This window comes from Rhineura floridana, chromosome 10, assembly GCF_030035675.1.
Source record: "Rhineura floridana isolate rRhiFlo1 chromosome 10, rRhiFlo1.hap2, whole genome shotgun sequence".
Classification (NCBI taxonomy): domain Eukaryota; kingdom Metazoa; phylum Chordata; class Lepidosauria; order Squamata; family Rhineuridae; genus Rhineura; species Rhineura floridana.
The window spans coordinates 62,824,407-62,847,876 of NC_084489.1; the positions used below are offsets into that span (position 1 = coordinate 62,824,407).

The following is a 23,470-nucleotide window of genomic DNA, read 5'->3' on the forward strand; positions in this document are numbered from 1 at the left end:
AAAGAAGATGAATGGTCGACATTATTAAAATCATGCCATAATTTATTTAACGTTCTAGAGATGTTGGCTTAAATAACTCATTATATTTTATAAGTAACCTTTTAGTTGCTTATCCTCTCTTTCTAACCTCCTTTTGCAACATTTGCAAAAGAACTCAGTGTAATACTCAGTATTGGGAAATAGGTTTTCCCCCCAATGTATGTTTTTTTTAAAAAAAGATGGATATGGTATTTTAAATATGAACATGCAGTGTCTCCTTCTTTAGAAAAAACGGGTGCAGGGCTGGCAATGGGGGAGAATGAGTTCCCTTTACCCTCTCCTCATTTCTTTAAAAAAAAAAATCCTGAAGGTAATATTTGCTGCAGATGGCAGAGGAGGGGTCTGGAAAACAGCATGAGAGAAAAGGGTTACCCTCCCCCTCCGGTGCCACAGTCCTGATCTGGATTACAGACACCACAGCTGTTTTTTATATAAATTATGCCTGTTGTGGAGAAAGTAGATAGAGCATTTTTTATCCCTCTTTCACAATCCTACATTCTGGGCTCAACCAATAAAGTTACATTACAGGAGATTCAGGATAGACATAAGGAAGGAGCTTGTCATGTACTGCCTAGTTAAGTAAATTCACTATGACAAGAAGCCATGATGGCCGTCAAGTTGGATGGCTTTTAAAGGAGATAAGACAAATTCATGGAGGGTATCAGTGGCTACTAGTCATGATAGCTATATTTCCAGTTCCTGGGGAACTACAGTGGAAGGGGCTCTTGCACTCATGTCCTGCTTGTGCGCTTCCCATAAGTGTCTGGTTGGCCACTGCGCACAGAATGCTGGACCAGACAAGCCTGATCCATCAGGGCACTACTAATGTTCTAAGGAAAGAAATGCAGCCAGTTGTAAGACAAACATGTAATTTGGCCTCAGTTTCCGTGTCTGCAAAGCAGATATAAGTTAATGAATGGAGTCTCTCTAAATTAGCGCATGGTAAGCTGCTTAGCACTTGAATGAGCAATGCTACCCACAGTGGTTTGTTAGCCATTGTGAACCTGACAGGAATCCAGAAGGGAATTTGACACAGACAGTTTTTCTAAAAGAAATACAATGTCAGTGTACCCAATGGATATTAGCAAAATGGCCAGATACCACCTAACATTCAGGTTATTGTAAGAACAGCTAAACTGTGTGTGTGTGTGGGGGGGGGATACTCTGCCAAATAATTCACTTCTATTATCTGTTTTCCTTTTTAAAAAAGAAAACTTCAAATACATATGTGTTTGCCAGAAAATTCTTGATCAATCCTATTCCCCCCATGCATTTCAATTAACAGACAACTGAGACATTAGGCAGAAGACAGACTGCAGAGATTCTCAGCTAGTTTTGTTCTTAGATGTTTCCAAGTTTGTAACAACCCAGGAGATCCATGATCTGGTCTCCTAAGCAGCCGTGGAGGGGAAATCTGATTTTGACCACAGTAGCTGCACTGAGGAATGTGGTTTTTAGTCATTTTCCCGGTGCCATCTTCCTGATCAAAATTGTTTCCTCCTGTGTATTATTAGACCTGCCTGCAGCAGAAAAAAATACAGGTACCCATAACATGTTTATAGAGAAATAGATTTTACAGTGCAATCCTAACCATAACTATTCCACTATTGAATTAAATGGAGCTTATTCATTGTAAATGTGGGTTAGGATTGCAGCCAGAGATACATTTCCCACTACAGGTTTAATCGTAGATTCACTACAGGGCTAACTGTAACATAAGGAGAGAGAGAGATTGGAAAAATGATGCAGGGGAAAAGAGTTAACCCTTATCTTGTTCCCTGACACACCCACCCCACCACCTTATTCACTGAAAATCAGAGCTGCTTCAAAAGTGTAAAAAAAAGGCAAGTTGTGAGATCAGATCACAGATCTCCCATATCACATTGCTGCTAATAGAAATAATACCACCCACAAGCCACATTTCAGATAACTGAATGATTGCCTCCTTAAATTTCTCTTTGTATTTTGGGTCATTCACTTGTCATTTCTTGGTTATTAAGGCAGTACATGCCACCAGCATGGGGTGTTTACAGCCTTGTAGCTTAGCTGCACACGACGTCATAGAGGCACTTCAAAGCATGCCTCCATTCTCTTAAGAAGAAAAATATTCCCTGTAATTCCTGGAGAGGGAGGAAATACTGCTTCATAATCATGTCACTACAGGACACTGGATAATACCTCATATATTAATGCAAACCTTTCGTAAGCGCAAACCTCCTGAGGCTTTGGATTTCTCGTTAGATATTTCAAAGTTCTTATATTTTTTGAGCAACTGGACAAGTTGGAGAGGGAGGGAGGGAGGGAGGGAGAAAGGCTGGCATTCTGCAGCAACCCAATGAAAACCTAATAAAAAGCTAAAGTTGCTCATTCGGCCAAGGTCACAGAGGGAGTATAGCATGATCTGTGCCGGTTTTGCAGCAAGCTCAACTCTTTCCACTAAAAAAATAAAGAAATAATTCCTCCCCCCTGCAAAAAAAAAAAGGCCAGATGTCAGCAATATGGCTCTTTGTATTTGAATCCAGCCTTGAGCTGAACAGCATTTTTCAACCTTCTAAATATAGAACATCAGTATTGTCAGGGTTTTAAATTAAATAAAAAAATGTGATAAAAGCAATGTTTTTGGCAGTGTCCAGGGCTTTTTTTGTGACGGTACTTACTGGTATGAGAGCCAATGTGGTGTAGTGGTTAAGGTGCTGGACTACGACCTGGGAGACCAGGGTTCGAATCCCCACATAGCCATGATGCTCCCTGGGTGACCTTGGGCCAGTCACTGCTTCTCAGCCTCATGAAAACCTTATTCATAGGGTCGCCATAAGTCGGAATCGACTTGAAGGCAGTACACACACACACACACACTTACTGGTACAGAATACTGGCGCCTCTTTTTTGCTGCCCATAGTAGCTATTGTGTGCTGGCACCTAGAGCACTTTTATCAGTACATGAGTACTGGCACCTCATTTTTTACAAAAAAGCACTGGCAATATGCATGAGACTAGGAATTAGAAAGTACGCATTTTGGTGGAAAACCAAGGTAGGTTAGTATGAGAACTGCCTATGTTCCTGCATGGGCAGTTCAGTCCTAAGCCAGAAATAGGGGGATGAAGTCTCCAAGTAAAGCAAGAATCATGTGGTCCGAAGTTCTAAGTGTCTACAGTAGCTTGACTGTGCCAGTTATATCTGCTTAGTGCTGGAGTCCCCAATGTTGGACCTGTGGGCACCAAAATGCCCTCAGACACTCAGCTTGGCATCTTCCATAACCCCTATATTTTATTTTAAATTGACTTTTGGGGGGGTTGGTTGGGAAGGGTTTGCCTTTTGGTGGGGTGTTTCCTGCTTTTTTGTCTCTGTTTTATTCAGTTTGGGGAAATGTCTAGGCGTTTTGCATCTTTGGAAGGGTGTCTGAGAATCACCAATTTTTCTTCTGTGATATGGGTATTTTGTGGTGCCCACAACACTCTCAGATTTCCAAATGTAGCCCCAAAAGTTGGGGATTTCTGAGCCAGTGCTTATACCCACCTGCAGGTCAAATGGTTGGAGGAACCACATAGGCCCAAAACTGATGCATGATAGCTTAGGTGGGCTGGATACAAATAACCAATGCAGATTCAGCCTTGGGGCTGTAGCCCATAATTCTGTAGTTGTTTACAGCTCTAAAAGCTTTTCTCCCACAACTCCTCCCTCTGCCCCCGACCTCCTGTTTACATCAGATTTCTAAGGGAAGCCAGTTTCCCCCCTCTTTATGGTTCAGTCCACATGCAGTTATTCCTCAGGAGCATCTGCATCTGTGGTTATCATGAGGCATGAAAAATTCAAGGGCAACAAATCCTCTTGTCTGGAATTTCACTGTGAGTATAGCCAAGAATAGGCTTTTGAATCTTGCTGTGAACCTCTGTTGAAAACCTTTGCCAAGCCTTAAAATTCCTGCATGATTGCAGAGTTCCTGACAGCTCCCCACATTGCCAAAGCTCCTCCAGACAGCTCTCAACATCCCCCAGCCCAGCACACCTCTACTTTCCTGTCAGTCCTGCATGGAAAATTCTCTTGAAGACTGACAAAAGAGCAGAGATGGATGAACCTGACCATCTACCTTGGATTAATTTGGAAATGAATGGAAATAATAACTCCTCCTCCTTGGTAGATTGTTTCTCCCCAAGCCATTCTGAGGCTGAAAACAAAGTCTCCTCCCAAGCCAGTTTTCTCTGATTCCTAAAATGCCTTCTCCAGAGACCAGTGGAATGGACCTGTGGAAAAGGGACTCCAACTCCCATCAGCCAATGGCCAGAGTTTATTAGAATTGTAGTCACAGGCTCCCCATCCCTGTACTAGTTTGAATGTAATACTAAACCATGGTTTATCACAGGAGTGGCTAACCTGTGGCTCTCCATATGTTGTTGGACTCCAGCTCCCATCTACCTCAGCCAGCGTAGCCAATGGTCAGGGGTGACCAGAGCTGTCATTCTACAACATCTGGAGACCCACAGGCTTCCCAACCCTGCCTTTAAAGTAAGTGGCAGGAGTGGGAGCAGCAGCATGCAGGGAGAGGGAAAGAGGGCTGTCTCTCTATCTCACTCCCCCAAACCTGATGTGCTGATAACAGAGCATGCTGGGTGAGTGGTGGAAAAGACGGACCTGCCCCTTTCCCTCTGACTGCTAAGGGAACGTTTGAGAGGAAGAGAAAATGGGGTTTCAGAGAGTGGAGAATGGTAGAGAGAGAATCTGGGAATTATTCACTACATCAGAGTTTAATCAGAATAATTTGGGGACCTGTAAATTTGTCTCTTGTCTGAGACAGCAGGTAAACAAAACCTAACACGGTTTAGGAAGACCTTTTTTTTTTCCAGAAGAAGAAATTAGTACTGGGCCAAAACTTTTTCCTGTCCTACTTTCATGAATGTATTTGTGGTTTGAAATGGAGAGACATTTGGGAAGAAATCCAATAATATATTTTTTTGGTGGCGGGTGGGTGGGAATAAGAGGCATAGTACTATCATACCAGATTTTAAAAAATGGAGTAACGTAGAATACTCAGAGTGGAAGCTAATGGGAGAGTGGACATTTCCCCCCATTCTTCTGACCTGAGCAACGCCTCTTCACACAACCAGCCCAGTGATACTGAAAACAGACTTAAGGAAACTTGGCGGGAGAAAGCTCTTAATTCATTGCATGTGCATTTTGTTTTGTGCATATCTGCATGCTTGGACACTGTTGCCATTGCAGACAACACTAACAATTGTCAGAACAGCAGGCAATGAAATTGTCATCCATCTAACCCATAGTGTCTTAGCCTCAGGTACTTGTTAGATATGAATGTTGTGCAGTTGGACAAAAAGCAATAAAAATATTATTAATAATAATAATAATAATAAAATTTTATTTCTAGGCCGCCTATCTGGCCGAATTAACGGCCACTCTAGGTGGCATACATAGACTAAAATATAACATAGAGTAAAATATAACATATAATACAAAACAACAATAAGTATACTCAATCCAAACCTACCCCCATCATACAAAAATTTAAACTAAATTAGACAGAGGTCACGAATGCCTGCCTAAAAAACCATGTTTTCAGTTCTCGGCAGAAGCCTGTCAGGGAGGGGGCATGGCGGAGATCATAAGGCAGAGAGTTCCAGAGGGCGGGGGCCACAATTGAAAATGCCCTCTCTCTGGTCCACACCAGCTTAGCTGTTTTGACTGGTGGGACCGAGAGAAGGTCTTGGGAGGCTGATCTCGTTTGGCGGCCTATCTGGTGATGCTGAAGGCGTTCCTTTAGATAAACTGGACCAAAACCGTGTAGGGCTTTAAAGGTTAAAACCAACACCTTGAATTGGGCCCGGTAAACAACTGGTAGCCAGTGCAGATCTTTAAGTACTGGAGTGATATGGTCTCAGCGGCAGCTGTTCTTGATCAGACGTGCCGCCGCATTCTGTACCAGCTGTAATTTCCGGACCGTCTTCAAGGGTAGCCCCACGTAGAGCGCATTACAATAGTCTAAGCGAGAGGAGACCAGGGCATGTACCACCCATGGGAGCAGATGGACAGGGAGGTAGGGTCGCAGCCTTTGTATCAAATGTAATTGATACCAAGTTGCCCGGCTCACCACCACGACCTGAGCCTCCATTGACAGCTGGGAATCAAGAACAACAGCGAGGCTGCGAACCTGGTCCTTCAGGGGCAATCTTACCACATTCAACACAAGGTCAAAACCACCCAACTTCCTCCTATCTCCCACAAGCAGTACCTCGGTCTTGTCGGGGTTCAGCTTCAGCCTGTTTCCTCCCATCCATTCACTTACGGCCTCCAGGCACTTGGAAATGGTAACCACAGCCATCTCTGGTGAGGACTTAAATGAGAGATAGAGCTGAGTGTCATCCGCATATTGGTGGCACTGCAGCCCAGATCTCCTGATGATGCCCCCCAGCGGCTTTATATAGATGTTGAATAGTATGGGAGAGAGGATAGAACCCTGTGGCACACCACAATTGAGAGGCCAAGGGTCTGAAGCCTCATCTCCCAATGCCACCCGCTGGTGCCTATCAGAGAGATAGGAATGGAACCACTGTAAAACAGTGCCTCCTATTCCCATTCCCCTCAGGCGATCCAGGAGGATACTGTGGTCAATGGTATCAAAAGCCACTGAGAGGTCCAGGAGGACGAGGAATGTGTGTTCACCTCTGTCCAACGCCCTCCTCAAATCATCCACCAGAGCGACCAAGGCTGTTTCAGTTCCATGTCCAGTCCTGAAGCCCGACTGGAATGGATCCAGATAATCCGCTTCATCCAAGTGTGTCTGTAACTGAGTAGCCACCACTCGCTCGATCACCTTGCCCAAGAATGGTAAATTGGAAATATATGGAAATAATGGAATATTCTGAGACAATCTTTTGTAAATAGAAGTCACCTTGAGCACACAAGGCTTTATATAATTCTACATTCAGCTGCTCAACTGTTATTTCATCTTCTTGTAAACGAGAGAGAGTGATGAAGAGAGAAATCCCTGCTTTCCTTAAGTAGGGATCTTTAGGTTACAAAAAAGTGTTTGCTCTCTCATAATGATTTATTTATTTTTTGCTTCACAGACAAGGAGCCCGAAGCTATCTCAAAGCCCACAGCCCAGTTTGGGAGATCAGGTCGAATACATAGCAGAAGCATCTGCTGACTCCCTGGAAATCATGTCTGAAGGAGAAACTCCTACTCCTTTCTCAAGAGGAAGCCGTACACGGGCAAGTCTTCCGGTGGTGAGGACAACGAACCAGACAAAAGAAAGATCGCTTGGTAAGATATCACGTACATTCTTCTGCTGATCTAATGGCAGGTTCTATTAAGCTTCACTCCCTCAGAGTGAAAAACATGCCCAAAATACACATGAGACAAGAGAGAAAGCTTCACTTTTCCTTTGTGGGGGAGATACAGTGCCCCACTGTGTATGAAGTCAGGGAGCTGTGGTTTGTTCTAACATATCAAACCTGGTTTGAATTGTAATTTGATATCTTTGTTAAATAACTCTGATTAGAATAAACCACAGTTTCTTGAGTTCGTACATGATGTGGAACTTGTAGCTTGTTCTTAAGTGACAGGGGTAGCTCTCTGTCTCTCCTTCTCGTGAACAGACAAGGAGTGGAGAGGGAAAGTGTGCAAATTCAAGGTTTGTACAGTCTCATGTAAAATAATCTAAGCCAGCCTTCCCTCATCTAGTGCACTCCAGATGTCAACCCCAGCCAGCATGGCCAGTGGTCGAGGAAGATGGGACTTGAAGTCCAACAACATCTGGAGGGCATCACGTAGGCTTCTCCTGGTTTAAATGATAATCTGAACTTGATATTACTGGGGGATCTTGAGACAGGATTTGTTTCTCAGCCTCATATGGGAATAATTATGGTCTGACTTATAGATGAGCGAGTAAAGGTTGCAAAGCAGTGGTGGGCCAGAAATATCTCAGGTTGTGTTCAGCCCACCAAGGCTTTTCCCCTAGAAAAGCTTTTCTACTTTTTCTCGTAGAACTGATGTGTGGATGAGCTGCCACATGGTGGCAGTATGGAGCTGTGCAGGTGGGGGGTAAAAAAACTTGATGTGCCAGATGTCCGCTTCATATCCATCACCAATCTTCTGTTGCCGACTCCTTGCATTGCTACATACAAAATATGGTGTTGCCTTATACGGAGTTGGACCATACCTGGTCCATCTAGCCAGGTATTGTCTGCTCTCACTGATCCTGGCAGCCCAGAATCTGAGGCTGCTTACCCAACCAATCCAAACTATGGAGCTTGAGATCTTAGGGATGAAACTGGAGATCTTCTGCATGCAAAAATATCCCCACCTTTGGCTTATAGACCAAATGGGCCTTTGTACGTTTTGACCTGTTCAAGCCTGTGTGGCTGCAGAATTCTTTTAAGTCCCAGTTCCTCATTATAGCCAGTGGGGAACCAGATCTCAGTTGGAGAGATACCTGGCCATTGCATGTTGATATTTCCATATGGTGCTTCTCATAGTAGCTGTTCTTGACACCAGTTTAATCAGTACCAATAAGCTATACACAGGGATGGATGAATTTGTCAATTTCAGTCTTTCTCAGTTTCTCATTTTGCCAACCTTAGTTCAGTTCACCACATTTTTACATGAGTTTACAATTTTGTTTTTTTTTAAAAGGTCCTCATGAAAATGTATCAGCATTTTAGTGCAGATTTCTCCTGATATACACTTTTGTATGCACTGTATTTGATATACACGTATTTGCAAAGCAATTTCCACTAATATAATATGCATTTTTGTACGTTATTTTCACTAAAATATGCATTTGCCCTAGTATATGCATTTTTGTACACATTACTTGGCTGGAGAACTCTGTTGCAAAATTCAGAGAAGTGTGAATTTTGAAGGATGGCTGTTTTTCGGTTTGCATATTTTGGAAAGTGTGAATTGCATAGATTCGCCTTTCAGTGCAAACCAAATAAAAATTTCTCCCCCATCCCTAGCTGCACAAGTGGGGGGATTTTTCTCAGGAAATGCTGCCATAGGACAGGGAAACTGTTGCTATATAAGGCAATGAACGCAGATTGTTGAGGAAGGCAAAGGGTTATTGTCATAGTGAAGCTTCTCTCCTGCAGGATCCCATCTCCCAGATTGCAGAGCAACAGAAAGCAGAATGATGGGGTCATAAATCACAGGGGTTGTTCATAAACTGAACGTAGTGGTCTATTTAGTCTGTTAACAATCCTGGGCCATTTTTGGCAAGAATGCTTTGATATCTGATACATAATCAGCTTTAAAAAATACAAAGAAGTATAAGCTAAATGCAGTTTTAACTGGCTTCTCCACACCCACACAGACCGAGAATGCTAAAAAGGTGGCCCTCCCACATATATCTGGAGGTGAGAGCTGTTTGTATTAATCTACAGGGACTGTGGCTGACCTCAGTTATTACAGAAGATACATTTTGAGAGTTCTGTACATATAAACACCCCAAAAATCTAGAATGAGAGAACCATTATCATGCTGTCTGTGCAACAAAGAACACAGAATCACTCCAGCTTAATGATCTCCAGGTGTAGGAGCTCGATGTATACATAACCCCCCATACCACCACCCACAAGTGCTACCTCATGCTCCTCAATGGTGGGTTCTGTTCTTTACACAAGATGTCATGTGCATACATTTAAATCAGAGATGGGTGACATGTGGCCCTCCAGATGTTGTTGGACCCCAGCTTCCATCAACAAGAGCCAGCTTAGCTTATGGTGAGCAGTGCTGGGAGTGCAACTATATCTGGAAGGCCACAGGAACTCTGTGGGTATGTGATCCAGCTCAGGTTCATGGTCCACAGCAAATACGAGCAGTTCAAATACAGCCCCAATTGCGCATCAATGTAAACCATGGTTAATGTTCTACTATGAATGCATCTAAGAGGGCTCTTTCATTCTTTTCCGCTTGCGTGTGAAAGAAACAAACCACGAATCCTGGCTTTGCATCAGAACCAGGGATTTTTGTTTGTTTCACTCCCAACAAGCAAGAAGAAACCTTGGCCACAGATCATGGTTTATTGGGAGTGGGGCAAACCACAGTCCCTAGTTCAGATGTAACACAGAGCATTACATGGTTTGTTTCCTCTGGTTTAATTATGCTTTGCCATGAAGTTCAAACTGCATCACTGAATGCTTTGTTGTAGATTCCTAATTCAGTTACTATTGTCCTGATGCGCAACCTATACTCTGGACAAGAGGCTACTGTAAGGACAGAATATGGAGAAACTGATTGGTTCCCCATCGGAAAGGGTGTGAGACAGGGGTGTATTTTATCACCCTGTTTGTTTATATGCAGAACATAATATACGGAAAGCAGGATTGGACCAAGATGAAGGAGGTGTGAAAATTGGAGGGAGAAATATCAATAATTTAAGATATGCAGACGATACCATACTACTAGCAGAAACCAGTAATGATTTGAAACGAATGCTGATGAAAGTTAAAGAGGAAAGCACAAAAGCAGGACTACAGCTGAACGTCAAGAAGACTAAAGTAATGACATGTAACTTTAAAGTTGACAATGAGGACATTGAACTTTCAAGGACTATCAATACCTTGGCACAGTCATTAACCAAAATGGAGACAATAATCAAGAAATTATAAAACAACTGGGGAGGGCATTTATGAGAGAACTAGGAAAGGTCCTCAAATGCAAAGATGTATCACTGAACACTAAAGGCAGGATCATTCAGACCATAGTATTTCCGATCTCTATGTATGGATGTGAAAGTTGGACAGTAAAAAAAGCGGATAAGAGAAAAATCAACTCCTTTGAAATGTGGTGTTGGAGGAGAGCTTTGCGGATACCATGGACCGTGAAAAAGACAAATAATTGGGTCTTAGAACAAATCAAACCAGAACTAACACTAGAAGCTAAATGATGAAACTGAGGTTATCATACTTTGGACACATCATGAGAAGACATGATTCATTAGAAAAGACAATAATGCTTAGAAAAACAGAAGGGAGTAGAAAAAGAGGAAGGCCAAACAAGAGATGGATTGATTCCATAAAGGAAGCCACAGACATGAACTTACAAGATCTGAACAGGGTGGTTTACAACAGATGCTATTGGAGGTCGCTGATTCATAGGAGCGCCATAAGTTGAAATTGACTTGAAGGCACATAACAACAAAACTATAGGCTTTCTTGGATCATATGCTAGTGCCATCCATTAAGTCAGATTTACAGCTGACAAGCCTCCACTTAATGGTGGCTGCTGCTCATTGAGACTGGTAGGATGAAAGGCAGGGTGGCCAACAGTAGGTGGAGCCATAGCCAATGACAGGCAGAGCCAATGCATTCTCGTTTTGTCCCCATCCTCCTTCCTGTTGAGTTCTACAAGGGGAACACTTGAGATTAAGGAGGAGGAAGCTGACAGCCATAACCCCCCCTGTAAGAAGGGAGATGGGGGCACTCGCTGAGGGCTGACTGGGATTGGAGAGGTAGTGCCCCATTCTCCCTAATGGGCCAGCCTCCACTGCCTTCACATTCATTCAGTGGGTTAAGCGAAATCAGGTAGTGCCTCTGGAATGATTGGAGGATGTAGAAATATGAATAAGTTGACTGCAGCAGTGGAAGGGAAGGACACTTCTGAAATCACCTAATACCTTTCTCCTAGCTGCCCATTTTCAGGATTTGAAAGAAATACATTTATGCTGCCAGAAAAAAAAGGAGGAATGTCTATAAAATGTTAAGAAGTTTTTGTGGTTGTTGCCAGTCTCTCTCAATAAGATCACCAGCAATCAAGATTTGCTTTTATTATTCTTGTTGACCAGCCTTTTGAGCATGGTGTCTTCCAGGTGTTTTGGTTAACCACTCCCATCAGCCCTAGCCAGCATGGCCACGGGAATTGTAGTCCAATCCATGCATAGGGTGTCAGATTGGTGAAAGTTGCTCTAGACCAGGGATGTTGTCATGCAGGATCTTGGGGGGTCTTAGATCCTTTACTTTTTGGGGAGCAGGCTCCCTATATCTCCAGCATCCTACAAGCCAATCAGCATGAAAGGAGAGTGTGTTAACCACTGAGAAGAGTCCTCTAACATGCTTCATTGTCCTTTCCTGCAGAGTGGAGCCAATCTGAGTGAAAGGAGGTGAGTCAAACACTAAGAAGACTCTTCTCAGTCACTAACACTCTCCTCTTTCATGCTTGTTAGTTCCTAGGCATTATCAAGGATCTCATTCTCAACCATACAGCAAAAAAAGGGGCAGGGGGCATTGCTGTGATTAACATGAAAGGACCCTGCACTTCTGAATTTCCCATTACACTACTGCGTAAACTCTTTTCTGTTTATATTTTGATGCCTGTACCTGCATTCCCTCCTATAACTCTTTATTAAGGGGCTCTCTGCTCCCTAAATAGACATCCCTCACAGACAAATCAACCGCTATAAGCTCAGATGTTAGGATGGAAAGAGCCCACACCAGGAAGATCTGCTGGTGTTTTTTTTCCCTCCTTGAGACCTGGTCCATATGTGATACATGACCCATGGAGTGGGCTCCCAAAGGAATTTCCAAATCCCACCAACATCTGCTTTCTCGCTTTTAATTGACTTATCTCATAAATCTTGTCCCCCCCCCATGATAACAATAGGCAACTCATACCATAAAGAAAATGTCTCAGCATCTTTGCAAAACCTGGGCAGTGGCAGAGATGAAAAGATTGGGATGTGTAGGAAGGACAGTTAAGATTACTTTGGTATGAATCCCAAGATAAGTTAACTTAAGTTCACGGGAGGAAAGTGATCTTGTCTCCATTCTGTACCTCCACCCTCACCTGCAGCCATGTGCTCCCCCCCCCCCACAAAGCCTTTCCAGAAGATTGGATGTTATGAACAATTGTGTTGTTTTTTTTAAGTGTTTTTAAATTTGTATATTTGTTTTTAATTGTTGTAAACCGCCCAGAGAGCTTCTGCTATGGAGCGGTATACAAATGTAATAAATAATAATAATAATAATGAACAATGTGGGGCATGGGCAGTTGCTGGGGGATGAAGGAGTTGCTCAGGGATGGTGCCAGGCATGACTGGGCCCTTGGGCACCAGCCTGCCCTGGGCCAGCAGCATTGTACAGCCCATCACCCCCTCCCAATACAAGCAGGGCAGAGCTTAAATAGGACTGCTCACCCCACCTACCTGTTGTGCCAGTGCAGACGCTGTGCATGCTGCACACACACACATGCCTGCTGTCAACCAAGATGGCGGCAGGAGTGAAAACCCAAAGGGATGCCCCTGTGGCCATCTTGGGTGATGGCAGGCATGCACACTCAGTGCACGGGGCATGCACACTCACAGGTGTGGTGGGGCAGGCGGTTTTACTGCAGCCTGCACTCCCTGTATGCAGTGTGTGTGTGTGCCTGGGAGCTCCCATTCCATGATCCCACCCTGAGGAGGGGCCCCTGAGGGCTGCAGGGGTCCCCAGTGAGGGGCTAACCTGGCTGCTTGTTGGTGCTGTGCCTGGAGTTGCCCCTAAATGGGGCAACCTCCACCTAATTTGTGGTGCTTCCTCCCTCTCGCAGCATCCTCCACTCCATTTTTCAGGAGTGGCTTTTAAGTCGGGCACAAGTGGGAGGCGACTGATAGGCAACTTTATTTAAGCTGTTACTAAGTCTTTGACTTTATTATTTAAGCTCTTACAAAGTCTTTATTCACAACCCGGTCAAATAAGAAATATCTTTCCTTGGTCAGCAATTAAGGATAGGGGAGAAATTTTATTCAGTTCATATTTAAAGCCAAATTTATTGAAATTTTAAGAACCGAAATACCAAAGCACAGACATCAAAATACCAAAGCAATGCAGTTCCCCAACCAAAGAGTGCTTACAAAAATGTATGTATTAGGGGAAAGTGTTTGCAAAGATGTGTACGTTAGTCAAAACTGCATTCAAACATGTGTGCATTAGAAGAAATGCTCACTAAAATGTGGAACGTTTTCATGAGCTTTTTTTTTTTTTTAAAGTGAATTGCTGCAGAAATAATGGGAACTGAATTTAAGACTGGAAAGATGAAAAACTGAGAGAACGGAAATTAACAGATCCTTCAGTTCCTATCAGCAATGTTGTATCATTTAAACAAGGGTTTTTAGGTGTGTTTGGGGTCTGATTTTTTTTTCTGGAAGGGGGGCATTGCATGACACCTGCTTTTCTGAAGGACAAAATTCACTGTATTACTCTTGCACTAACATCCATGAAGTGTACGTTCTGAAACCACAGATATTTTAAGTAGTGTCATCACACAGGATGTGGACACTAGCATTTCCTTAGATGTAATTTATGGGAGGCAAAGAGAAGAAATTTTCTCCCTCTTCATAATCCTAGAACCTCTGTGATCCAATGAAGCCGAACTGTAGAAGATGAAGGACAGACAAATGGAGGCACTTCATTCACACTGCACATGGTTGAACTGGAATTTGCTAAAACAATATATGATTATGGCCACCAATGCAGACAGCTTGAAAAGGGGATTAGATAAATTCATGGAAGATAAAGCTATGAATGGCTACATGCTGCCTCCAGGATTGAAGTGAATATGCCTCTGACTGTTGATTGCTGGGGACAGCAGAAGACTGCTGTTGTTGTGCTCATGTCCTGCTTATGGCTTCTCATTGGCTTCTGATTGGCCACTGAGGAAACAGGACATTGGACGAAATGGAGAACCTGAGGCCCTCCAGATGTTTTTGGATAATACACTCCCACAGGCCATACAGGCTAGGGCTGATGGGATCTAGAGTCCAGCGACATCTGGAGAGCCAAAGGCTCCTCATCCTTGAGACAGGCCTTTGGTTTGATCCAGTAAGATTCTTCTTAATGTCCTTAACTCTGCTATTTCATTACTCTATATTTTCCTCCTCCTCATGGTTTTCTAATAATGAGCCTGTGACATTACCTGATCCCGCTTTCCCTCCCAGATTGCAGGAGGGACCATATTACTGTAGGACTGAGCGGCAGATATACCCACAAGAGCAAGTATATAAATGCGCCGTTCAAGTTCAGGATTATTTGACCAACTTCCTATTCATGTAGCCCCAAACCTCAGTGATCAATGCTATGGGCAATAGTACTATAGTGCTAGACAACTGAGGTTCAGGGTTTGATGAGTAGAAAGCTACTAATCCAGGCACAGTGTTTGCACTATGGGAGGATTTCCCAATTATTTGTCCTCTCTCCCTCCCAGCCATTCCTCATGGGCCCCCAACTTGTTGCAATCTAACTCCACACTAATAGTTTAAGGCCAATTCTTCCATAACTGATTCCATATGGTCAGTTCTCATACTGCAGTGATGATGTCTGTGCCCAAGAACTACATGGGATAGACAGATGACACAGTTATTTCCCATATCAGCACTGCCAGTCCCTAGGAAGTGGAGATGCTGGTTTAGGAAATTGCCACATGTATCTAGATGTCATCTTTACTGAGACTGGCCCACACAGAGCACCTCCCTTGCTACAGTAGTAATATAAAAATCAGCCCTTAGTAAGAGGGGTGGGGAATCTGTAGCTCTCCAGATATTGCTGAACAGTTTCCATCATCCTTGACCATTGGCCGTGTTGGCTGGGGCTGATGGGGCTTGGGAGTTCAGTAACATCTGGAGGGCCCCAGTTCCCTTTCACTACCATAGTATGCATAATCATGTGCATAGATCTGCATGAATGTAAATGGATTCAGTGTGGCTGGGAAGTCTTTAAGACAGCATATGTGAGGCTCCCCCAGGCCTGCTTCTGTCAGTCCCTTGCCTCCCTCTTGCAGTCCTTTATGTGCCTCATAACAGCTTTGAGCAAAAGCAGAAGATACACCATTCACTCATGTCTGGTGCTACTAACCAATTATTCTGCACCAGTGCAATATCCTGGGTTGACTTGACATGCCAGTGCAGTCCAAGGGGTCACGGTGTACCATGCTGGGGTTACTTTGTGATCTGCTGATGTACCAGATCGTGAGGTCAGAGCCTAATCTGACTTTACTCTAAAAATTCTGGCTTAACTGGGTAGAGCATCCTTTTAATGGAGCAGGATTACACTCAAAGGAACTAGCAAGACATAGCTTCTGTTGAAAATGTCTGAAAGCTCTTTCCTGCATTCTGTAGTTCCATGCATATTAGAAGAAAATTCTTTGTGCAAAGGTTAGGGAGATTGCTATATTTGATTAGTCAGTAGAGACTTCTTATCCTCAATGACAGCTGCTATATTGTGTAAATAGCCAGTTAATGACTGGAGATAAAGAATTCCTTCTCTAGGTATGTCCATTTAGCATTTTGGTTTGATAGAGCACCAGTTAATCACTACACGGAGTGTATACATTTGAACAGTGTCCCCACTTTTCCCAGGTGATACTGTGTCAGAGGTTGTCATTAAGGGAGGAGGGTGCAGAGTGTTAAATACCAGACAGTGATTTATTAGCTACAAATGGGTTCAATGACTGTAGGTTTCACACCATGTCACAGCTACAGACAATATACCACCATAGTCCTAAATTGCCTCGTTAAACATTAATGCTTCTTGAGTGATACATTTTTGCATTATTTCCACCTTCTCGTCAAGCTACAATTGTCAAAGTCAACTTTGGAATGTATTTTCACAGTTCTGAATATGGCAGCCACAGTAATGTGTGGCAGTGGCTGCGAGGAAAACATCCACGTTCTTTCTGTATAAAATGAAAGACTGTTTTTGATTGTGAAACCCTACCCAGCTTGGGGCCCTGGATAGCCAAAAGATCATCAGCTCCAATATGAATCTACTTACTGTATATAATCTGCATTGTAGACTTTGCTCCAGCTGCTGCTGCCTTAAGGGTAGGGGTTGATGGATTTGTCATCTTCAGCTGTCACAGGTTCACATTTTTCCAATCTTAAATTCAGTTCACATTTCTGCAGCCATTTGCAGATTTTTAAAAAAATCCTAATAAAAATTCATCAACATAAATCCTAATAAAAATTCATCAGTTAATTTCTCCTAATAAACACCTTTTTGTATGCAGTATTGCCTAGTGTAAACATTTTTGCAAGCAGTTTTCACCTATTTGCATTTTTATAAACTCTGGTTGGTTGGAGAAGTGCATTGCAAAATTTGGGTGACTGAGAATTTCAAGAGATGTTTTGGTTCTCATATTGTTTTGGAAAGTCCAGATTTATTGATTTATCTTTAAAGGCAAACTGAATCTAATGTCTCCCTCATACCTGCTTCAGAGGTGGAAACTAGAAATAAAGCTTTGGATGGTTGGGGTTGGTTGTTGGGGCTAAATGAAGAACTTTACACTGAATTTCATTTTGTTATCTTCAGTTTAGTTTTATGTTCCATCAAGGTCATTTTGAATTGTATTCCTGTCTTCTGAGGTGTTTGCTATCCCTCCCAGGTTTGTGTCATGCACAAACTTGATAACCTAAGTCATTGATAAAAATGTTAGGGTACCAGACCCAGGTCAGAGTACTGTGGCAACTTACTCAAAATGAAGAGAAACAATTGATGCACACTTTTTTAGAGATGGTTTTCCAACCAGCTGTGAATTCACCTGCTGATATCATCAACCAGACCTCATTTTAACAGTTTGTCAACTAAGGTATCATGGGGAACTTTGTCAAATATTTTGCTATAATCACGTAAATTATGTCCACAGCATTCACACAATCCATTAAGCTGGTAACCTGATTTTTTTTAAAAAAAAAAACCAGATAAAATGTCTGGCAGGATATATTCTAGACAACTTATCACTGGCTTCTATTAATGTTTGCGTTGTTATCAAGATGCTTGCAAACTTGTTCATATGTAATCTGTTCTAATAATTTCCCCAGTGTTGAAGTTGGACTGTCTGGTCTATAGTTTCCTGGATGCACATTTGTCCCCTTTTTGAAGGCTTGGACATTTGCCTGTCTCCAGTCCTGTGGCACCTTACCCATTCTCCAGGATTTCTCAAAGATGATAGACAGAGGTTCTGATCTGAGAGTACATCAGCAAGCAACTCAAGTATCGTTGGTTCAATTTTCCTGAGCCTCTGAAGCTTGAAATCATTTAATGTAGCTAGGTTTTTCCTAACTCCTTATCAGTCTTACACTGCAAGCCTGACCCTCTCACTAGTCATGCTACTTACGTGAGGTTGCACACACACTGAGGCAAAATAGGAGTTGAGCAGTTCTGCCTTCTCTTTGTCACCCATTAACATTTCACGATCCTTACTGAGTGGCTGGCTTACCATTTCCTTCCTCTTGCTTTGAAGATACCTGAAAAAAGCCCCTTTTGTTGCCTTTAGCATTCATCCCGAGTGTTAGCTTTTCTGACACTGTCCCTGCAAATCTTGGTTATTTGTGCCCGTTCTTAGTGACTTGCCCTTCTTTTTATTATTTATTTATATATATTAGATTTCTATCCCTCCCTTCCTCCAAGTAGGAGCCCAGAGCAGCATTTTTAATCTCTTGATTATACAGCTCCTTCTGTTTTAAGCTCATCATTCAGCTTTTTATGCAGAAGTCACACTGGCTTTTTTCTTGGTGAGGGGTGTTTGTCATCTTATTATTTATTTCTTTATTCAGCTTATTTATAATCCTCCCTTCACCCAAAGGTCCTAGGACAGAGATACATAAAAATCAAACAGCCATAAAAACTAAAACAATAGAAAGCAGCACAAATACAAAATTCAAAATCCATGTTAAAAGACAAAACAGCAGCATCAAATACAAACTCTAATGCCTCCTTACACCTCCCCAAAGGCCCCTTCACTTTTATGCAGCTCCCATTCACTTCAATGGGCTTCACCAGGAACAATTTCCAGTGAATTGAATCAGTCTATAAGAAGCTCACCATGTCTGTTCCTCTATTTGTGTCTTTAGTAGCTCTTTCTTTGGAAACTCACACTTCTCTTGGGTTCCTTTCTTCGTCAACGCATCTAGCCATGGAATCCTCTCCTCTCCTACCTAGAATTTCTCTGAGCTTATTAAAATTGCCTTTCCCAAAATCCAAGTTGCATGTTTGATTACATTCTCCTTTAGCTTTCCGTACGATCATGAATTCCAGCATTCCACGGTCACTTTACTCCCATATTCCCACTGCTTTATACTCATTGGCTAACTCTTCTCTGTTGGTTGAAGTCAAGTCAGGGATACCAAGTCCCCTCATTCCTTCCTCCACCTGCTGAAAGGGGAAGTTGTCAGCAAGGCATGTCAGGAATTTATTGAAGATTTCATGCTTTGCGAAGTTTGTCTTCCAGCAAATATCAACGCAGTTAAAAGCTACCCCCCCCCCTTTGCTTCTAATTCTTGTTTGCCAGAAATGTCTATAATTTGTTTTGGAAAAGCATTGTTCACATCGTCTCCTTGGTTTGGTGGTCTGTAGTAGACTGACCAGCATTAGATTTCCCACCCCCTTCCTGGCCTGCATAATTTTTGGCCTAGGATTCCTGCTGAGATTTGTATCCATGCTCTTCTGCAGCTCCCATTCAGTCAGTGGGTCCTCATCGGGAGCAATTTCTAGTAGGTTGAACAAGTCTTTATGAAGCTTTCCATGTCCATTCCTCTATCTCACCCTCATATTTTGCCTTGATTTCTTGATGCATTTAGAAGATACCTGCAAATAGTTGCTGTTCTGGTTAAATACATTAAAACCTGACTGGCAAGATTTCAAGGAAAAAGAAAAAGCAGCCCTGAGCAACCAGCTTCAATTTGAAACAAAAGACTCCCAGGAAACAAAATAGCCCAAAGGTAACCACATTTCCCTTGTTTAGTTTTTCATAAGCCTCATTTTCCTCCTTGCATAGCTGAATAGGATTTTTAAAGGAATACTCCTTATCTTTGCATAAACATTGTGCAGGACAAAAATACCCCCTCTTCAAACTTAATCAGCAAGTATGCTGGTGCCTACTGAATATTTTTTAAAAGGTTCATGCTTCACTGATTGTGCTTATGTCTTTTTCTGGAATGTGTACCCAGGGGAAGTGTGAAATGCACACCGTCCCAAATAAAGCTGTGTAATCACAGATTACTTTAATCTGCTCTTCCTTTGTGTGTAAGCAGATATCTTGAGAATGCACCTGAAAAAAGGCAATAGTCAGAGCCAATAGTTAAGCATAGTTTCTGCAGCACACATACATCACACAAGCCATGTTAATTTCCAAAAACATTATTTGATAGTTTTGCCGCCTTCTATATTTTATAGGCCAGAAGTTCCAGTATAAAAAGTCATGTAAATTCATGCAACTCTTTAATCTCTAATTTGTGATAGATAGTTAAGTCATGCCCCTTTTGGAGTGGTAGTGGAAATCACCATTTTCTAAAAAATTTAAATATAGTAGTATAATAAAAGAACTTGTATTCCATAACATGTGGTCCTAATAAATCCAGTCTTTCCCTTCACCAACCTATCCAACACTTTCTCATAAAACTGTGGCCCCTCTTCAAATGGCTTTTTGCCTTCCCAGGGCCATAACTTATTTATATTTATTTATCATTACATTTATATCCCACCGTTCCTCCAAGGAGCTCAAGGTAGCATACCAACACGGCTCTCCCCCCTCCTGATTTTATCCTCAGAACAACCCTGTGAGGTAGGTTAGGCTGAGAGACACTGACTGGTCCATGGACACCCAGTGAGCTTCATGGCTGAGCAGGGATTTGAACCCTGATCTCCCAGGTCCCAGTCTGGCATTCTAACCACTACAACACAAAGGCTTTCTTCAGGATGTCCAAATGACATTACACATATTTAACTAAATAGGTAAAAGGAGTGGAGTGAAACAGAATGGGCGAAGGGAGAAAACAAGAAGGGGAAGATGTTCTGAGGTTCTCCACTAGCTTCCCCAACACAGGAAGCTGCTTTATACTGAGTCAGACCATTGGTCCATGTAGCTCAGTACTGTTGGCACTGACTAGCAGTAGCTCTCCAGGGTTTTCAGGCAGGAGTCCTTCCTGGTCTTCGCTGGAGATGTGATGGATTGAACCTGAGGCCTTTTGCATGCAAAGCATTGTGCTCTGACACTGGGCTATCACCCTTCCGTTAGCATTTAGGGGTGCTACACCCTCTCACAATCCCCTAAGAGGCTGAGGAGGCCCTGCCAGACATCGTCAAACTGTTCCTGATCCTCTTTTTTCCAGATGGGTCACTTTCTCATTGGCGGCAAGGATCAAGTAGTCACAAGGCCAATGAACTATGCTTGATCCTGTTTGGTACAACTTCCCATGCAGACCAGCTCCATGAGTCTCTGTCCTTCTCCAGGCCAATCCTGACCCTTGATGCTGGTTTGGTACCTTGGGAAAACATTCACAGGGTGCTGAATCTACTGCGCTGGGCTTATGCCACTGCTCAACTGCCCAAACCCCTGTTCCAGCCGCCTCCCTGTCTTCCTGGCAGGTAGAATGCTGCTGCCCTGTGTCCTGGAGCTTCAAGGATGCCTAAGTCTGTACTATAGACATCAGGTGACCTTGAAAAGACATGACCCAGGTCTCCTTGCAGTTGGTACACAGCTAGGAATTCAAAGAGCCCGAGAACTTCGTCCAAACGTTTGTCTTCTAATTCTTTGCACATATATTAGAAAATAAGCTTCATTGCTTATTCATTGCCCGTAGCGGAGCTTGCTCTTGAGTAAACACGCACAGGGTTTAGTTGTTTCACTTTTCTCCTTGTTGTTTTTCCAACATCGGTGCTGCTCACTTTTATAGGCGGCTTACTTAGCTTTAAGCCCAACACTTCATTTCATTATCCAAGCAAGCAACGACTTTGACAAAATCGTACACTTTTTATCCAGAAAAAGAAAAGAAAGGATGCTGTGTCAGCAATTTTGGGTTGGCATTTGTCTGTTTTTTTTTATGCAACAGATATCACTAAAAGATTACATTAAGACAAAAATATTACAGACCACTTTTTTTCTATTTAAGTGTGAAGGGATATGTATAACTAGGTGAGAATATCTAATGGAAAGTAATGCTTAAGGCCCCGGGCTACAAATACCACGAAGATCAGTAAGGTGACCTTAAGACAAGCTCTGAAAGTATGCCTTGCAAAGCTGGAAAAGCTAGTGCTGAGGATGGCGATAATAATCATTACTGTATACCAAGGAATTTATCTTGCTTTACAAGAAGTATTAATTGTTATATAACATCTCTGCTTGTCTCCGATGAATTCATTCCCTGATTAAAGGGCACTGCATTATCTTTGTACATCCACATATTTGTCTGTAGTAGGGATGACACCTTGCTCTGTCTTTGATGCGACTCTTGGAAAGAGTCTGCTTGGTAATGTGTAGCTGAAAAAATGTGATATTATGGTGTTGGCACTTCCCCACCCCAATGGCCTGTTTCAATGGCTTGGAGGGGGTGAAAGGGAATGCTAATGCAGTGATGTCATGTCACATGCAAAAGTACAATTACCAGTTACGGAGGAAATGTAGAGAGGTTATGTGGGTTGTCAGAGGGGTTGTAAGTCCCCATGATTAGATCATAATGGGGAGAAATACAGCTTAGCAGTAGAGTGTATTCTTTGCACTCAGAAGGTCCCAGATTCAATCACTGGCGTCTCCGGGTAGCACTGGGAAAGTCTGCTGCCTCAGACCCTGGAGAGCTTCTATGGATCAGTGTAGGCAGATCTGAGCTTGATGGGCCAATGGTCTGACTCAGTATAAGGCAGCTTCCCATGTACCTATATAGCAGGTGTGGGGATGCTTTTCTGGTGGAGGGCCGCATTCCCTTCTGGGCAACTTTCTGAGGGCCACATGCCAGTGGTGGGTGAGGCCAGATGCAACTGTAGGAGAAGCAATGAATGTCAAATGTTACTGATATACTAGTTTCTACACACACTCACATGCCCCTCTCTATCCTCTATCCAGGCAAGCAAGAGACATTATGAGAATTTAAGGACACATTCTAGCCAGGCAAAAACACTTGGGATATGAAGTAGGGCTGGTGAGGGGCGTAGCCTGGGAAGAGGGGGTGTGGCCTGAAGGAGAGTTCCAAGGGGTAGATAAAGAGACCTGGAGGGGCTAATTCGGCGTGGGCCTGAGGTTCCTCATTCCTGCTATAAAGCTATTAACCTCACTATGACTATTCACTGGAAGTGGACAACTTGTTCACTAAGTAAACAGAAATCTGGGCATCCACTGCAACTGATACTTTTAAAATTAGGCTTGCCGATCTGTCTGTGCAGCCTTGCCCACCTTCTCCAGAGGCAAGATAGTAGGAAGGGACAGTCCAGGGGGTCTGACCCCACCATTAGGCAGAGTGAAGTAGTTGCCTCAGGTAGCAGATGCTGGAGGAGGAGGCAGCGGGCAAAGCCCTGTGGGTCATCCTGGCCTGAACCCTCTAAGAGAGGCTGCTGCCCTCATGAGCCTGCTCTTTTGTTGCTAATTCTCTCTCTTTCTCTCCCCCTTTTTTTTTAAATGAGGAGGGGGACAGTTTCCACCAGAGCCTGTTCTCGGATTACTGTTTTAAAACATATTTAGAAT

General features: G+C 43.0%; 1 protein-coding gene across 15 annotated transcripts in view; it reads left to right on the forward strand.

Moving 5' to 3' along the window:
• KIAA1217 (KIAA1217 ortholog) overlaps window positions 1-23,470 on the forward strand; it is a 269,082-nt gene that overhangs the window by 130,241 nt on the left and 115,371 nt on the right. For 14 of the 15 annotated variants that reach the window (XM_061585853.1, XM_061585854.1, XM_061585867.1 and 11 more), the window contains one exon: window positions 7,120-7,315. In XM_061585853.1, the coding sequence (XP_061441837.1) occupies window positions 7,120-7,315 (196 nt within the window). Of the gene's footprint in view, window positions 1-7,119; window positions 7,316-19,657; window positions 19,740-23,470 lie in introns of those variants that run through there. The other variant, XM_061585859.1, reaches the window with a different exon arrangement.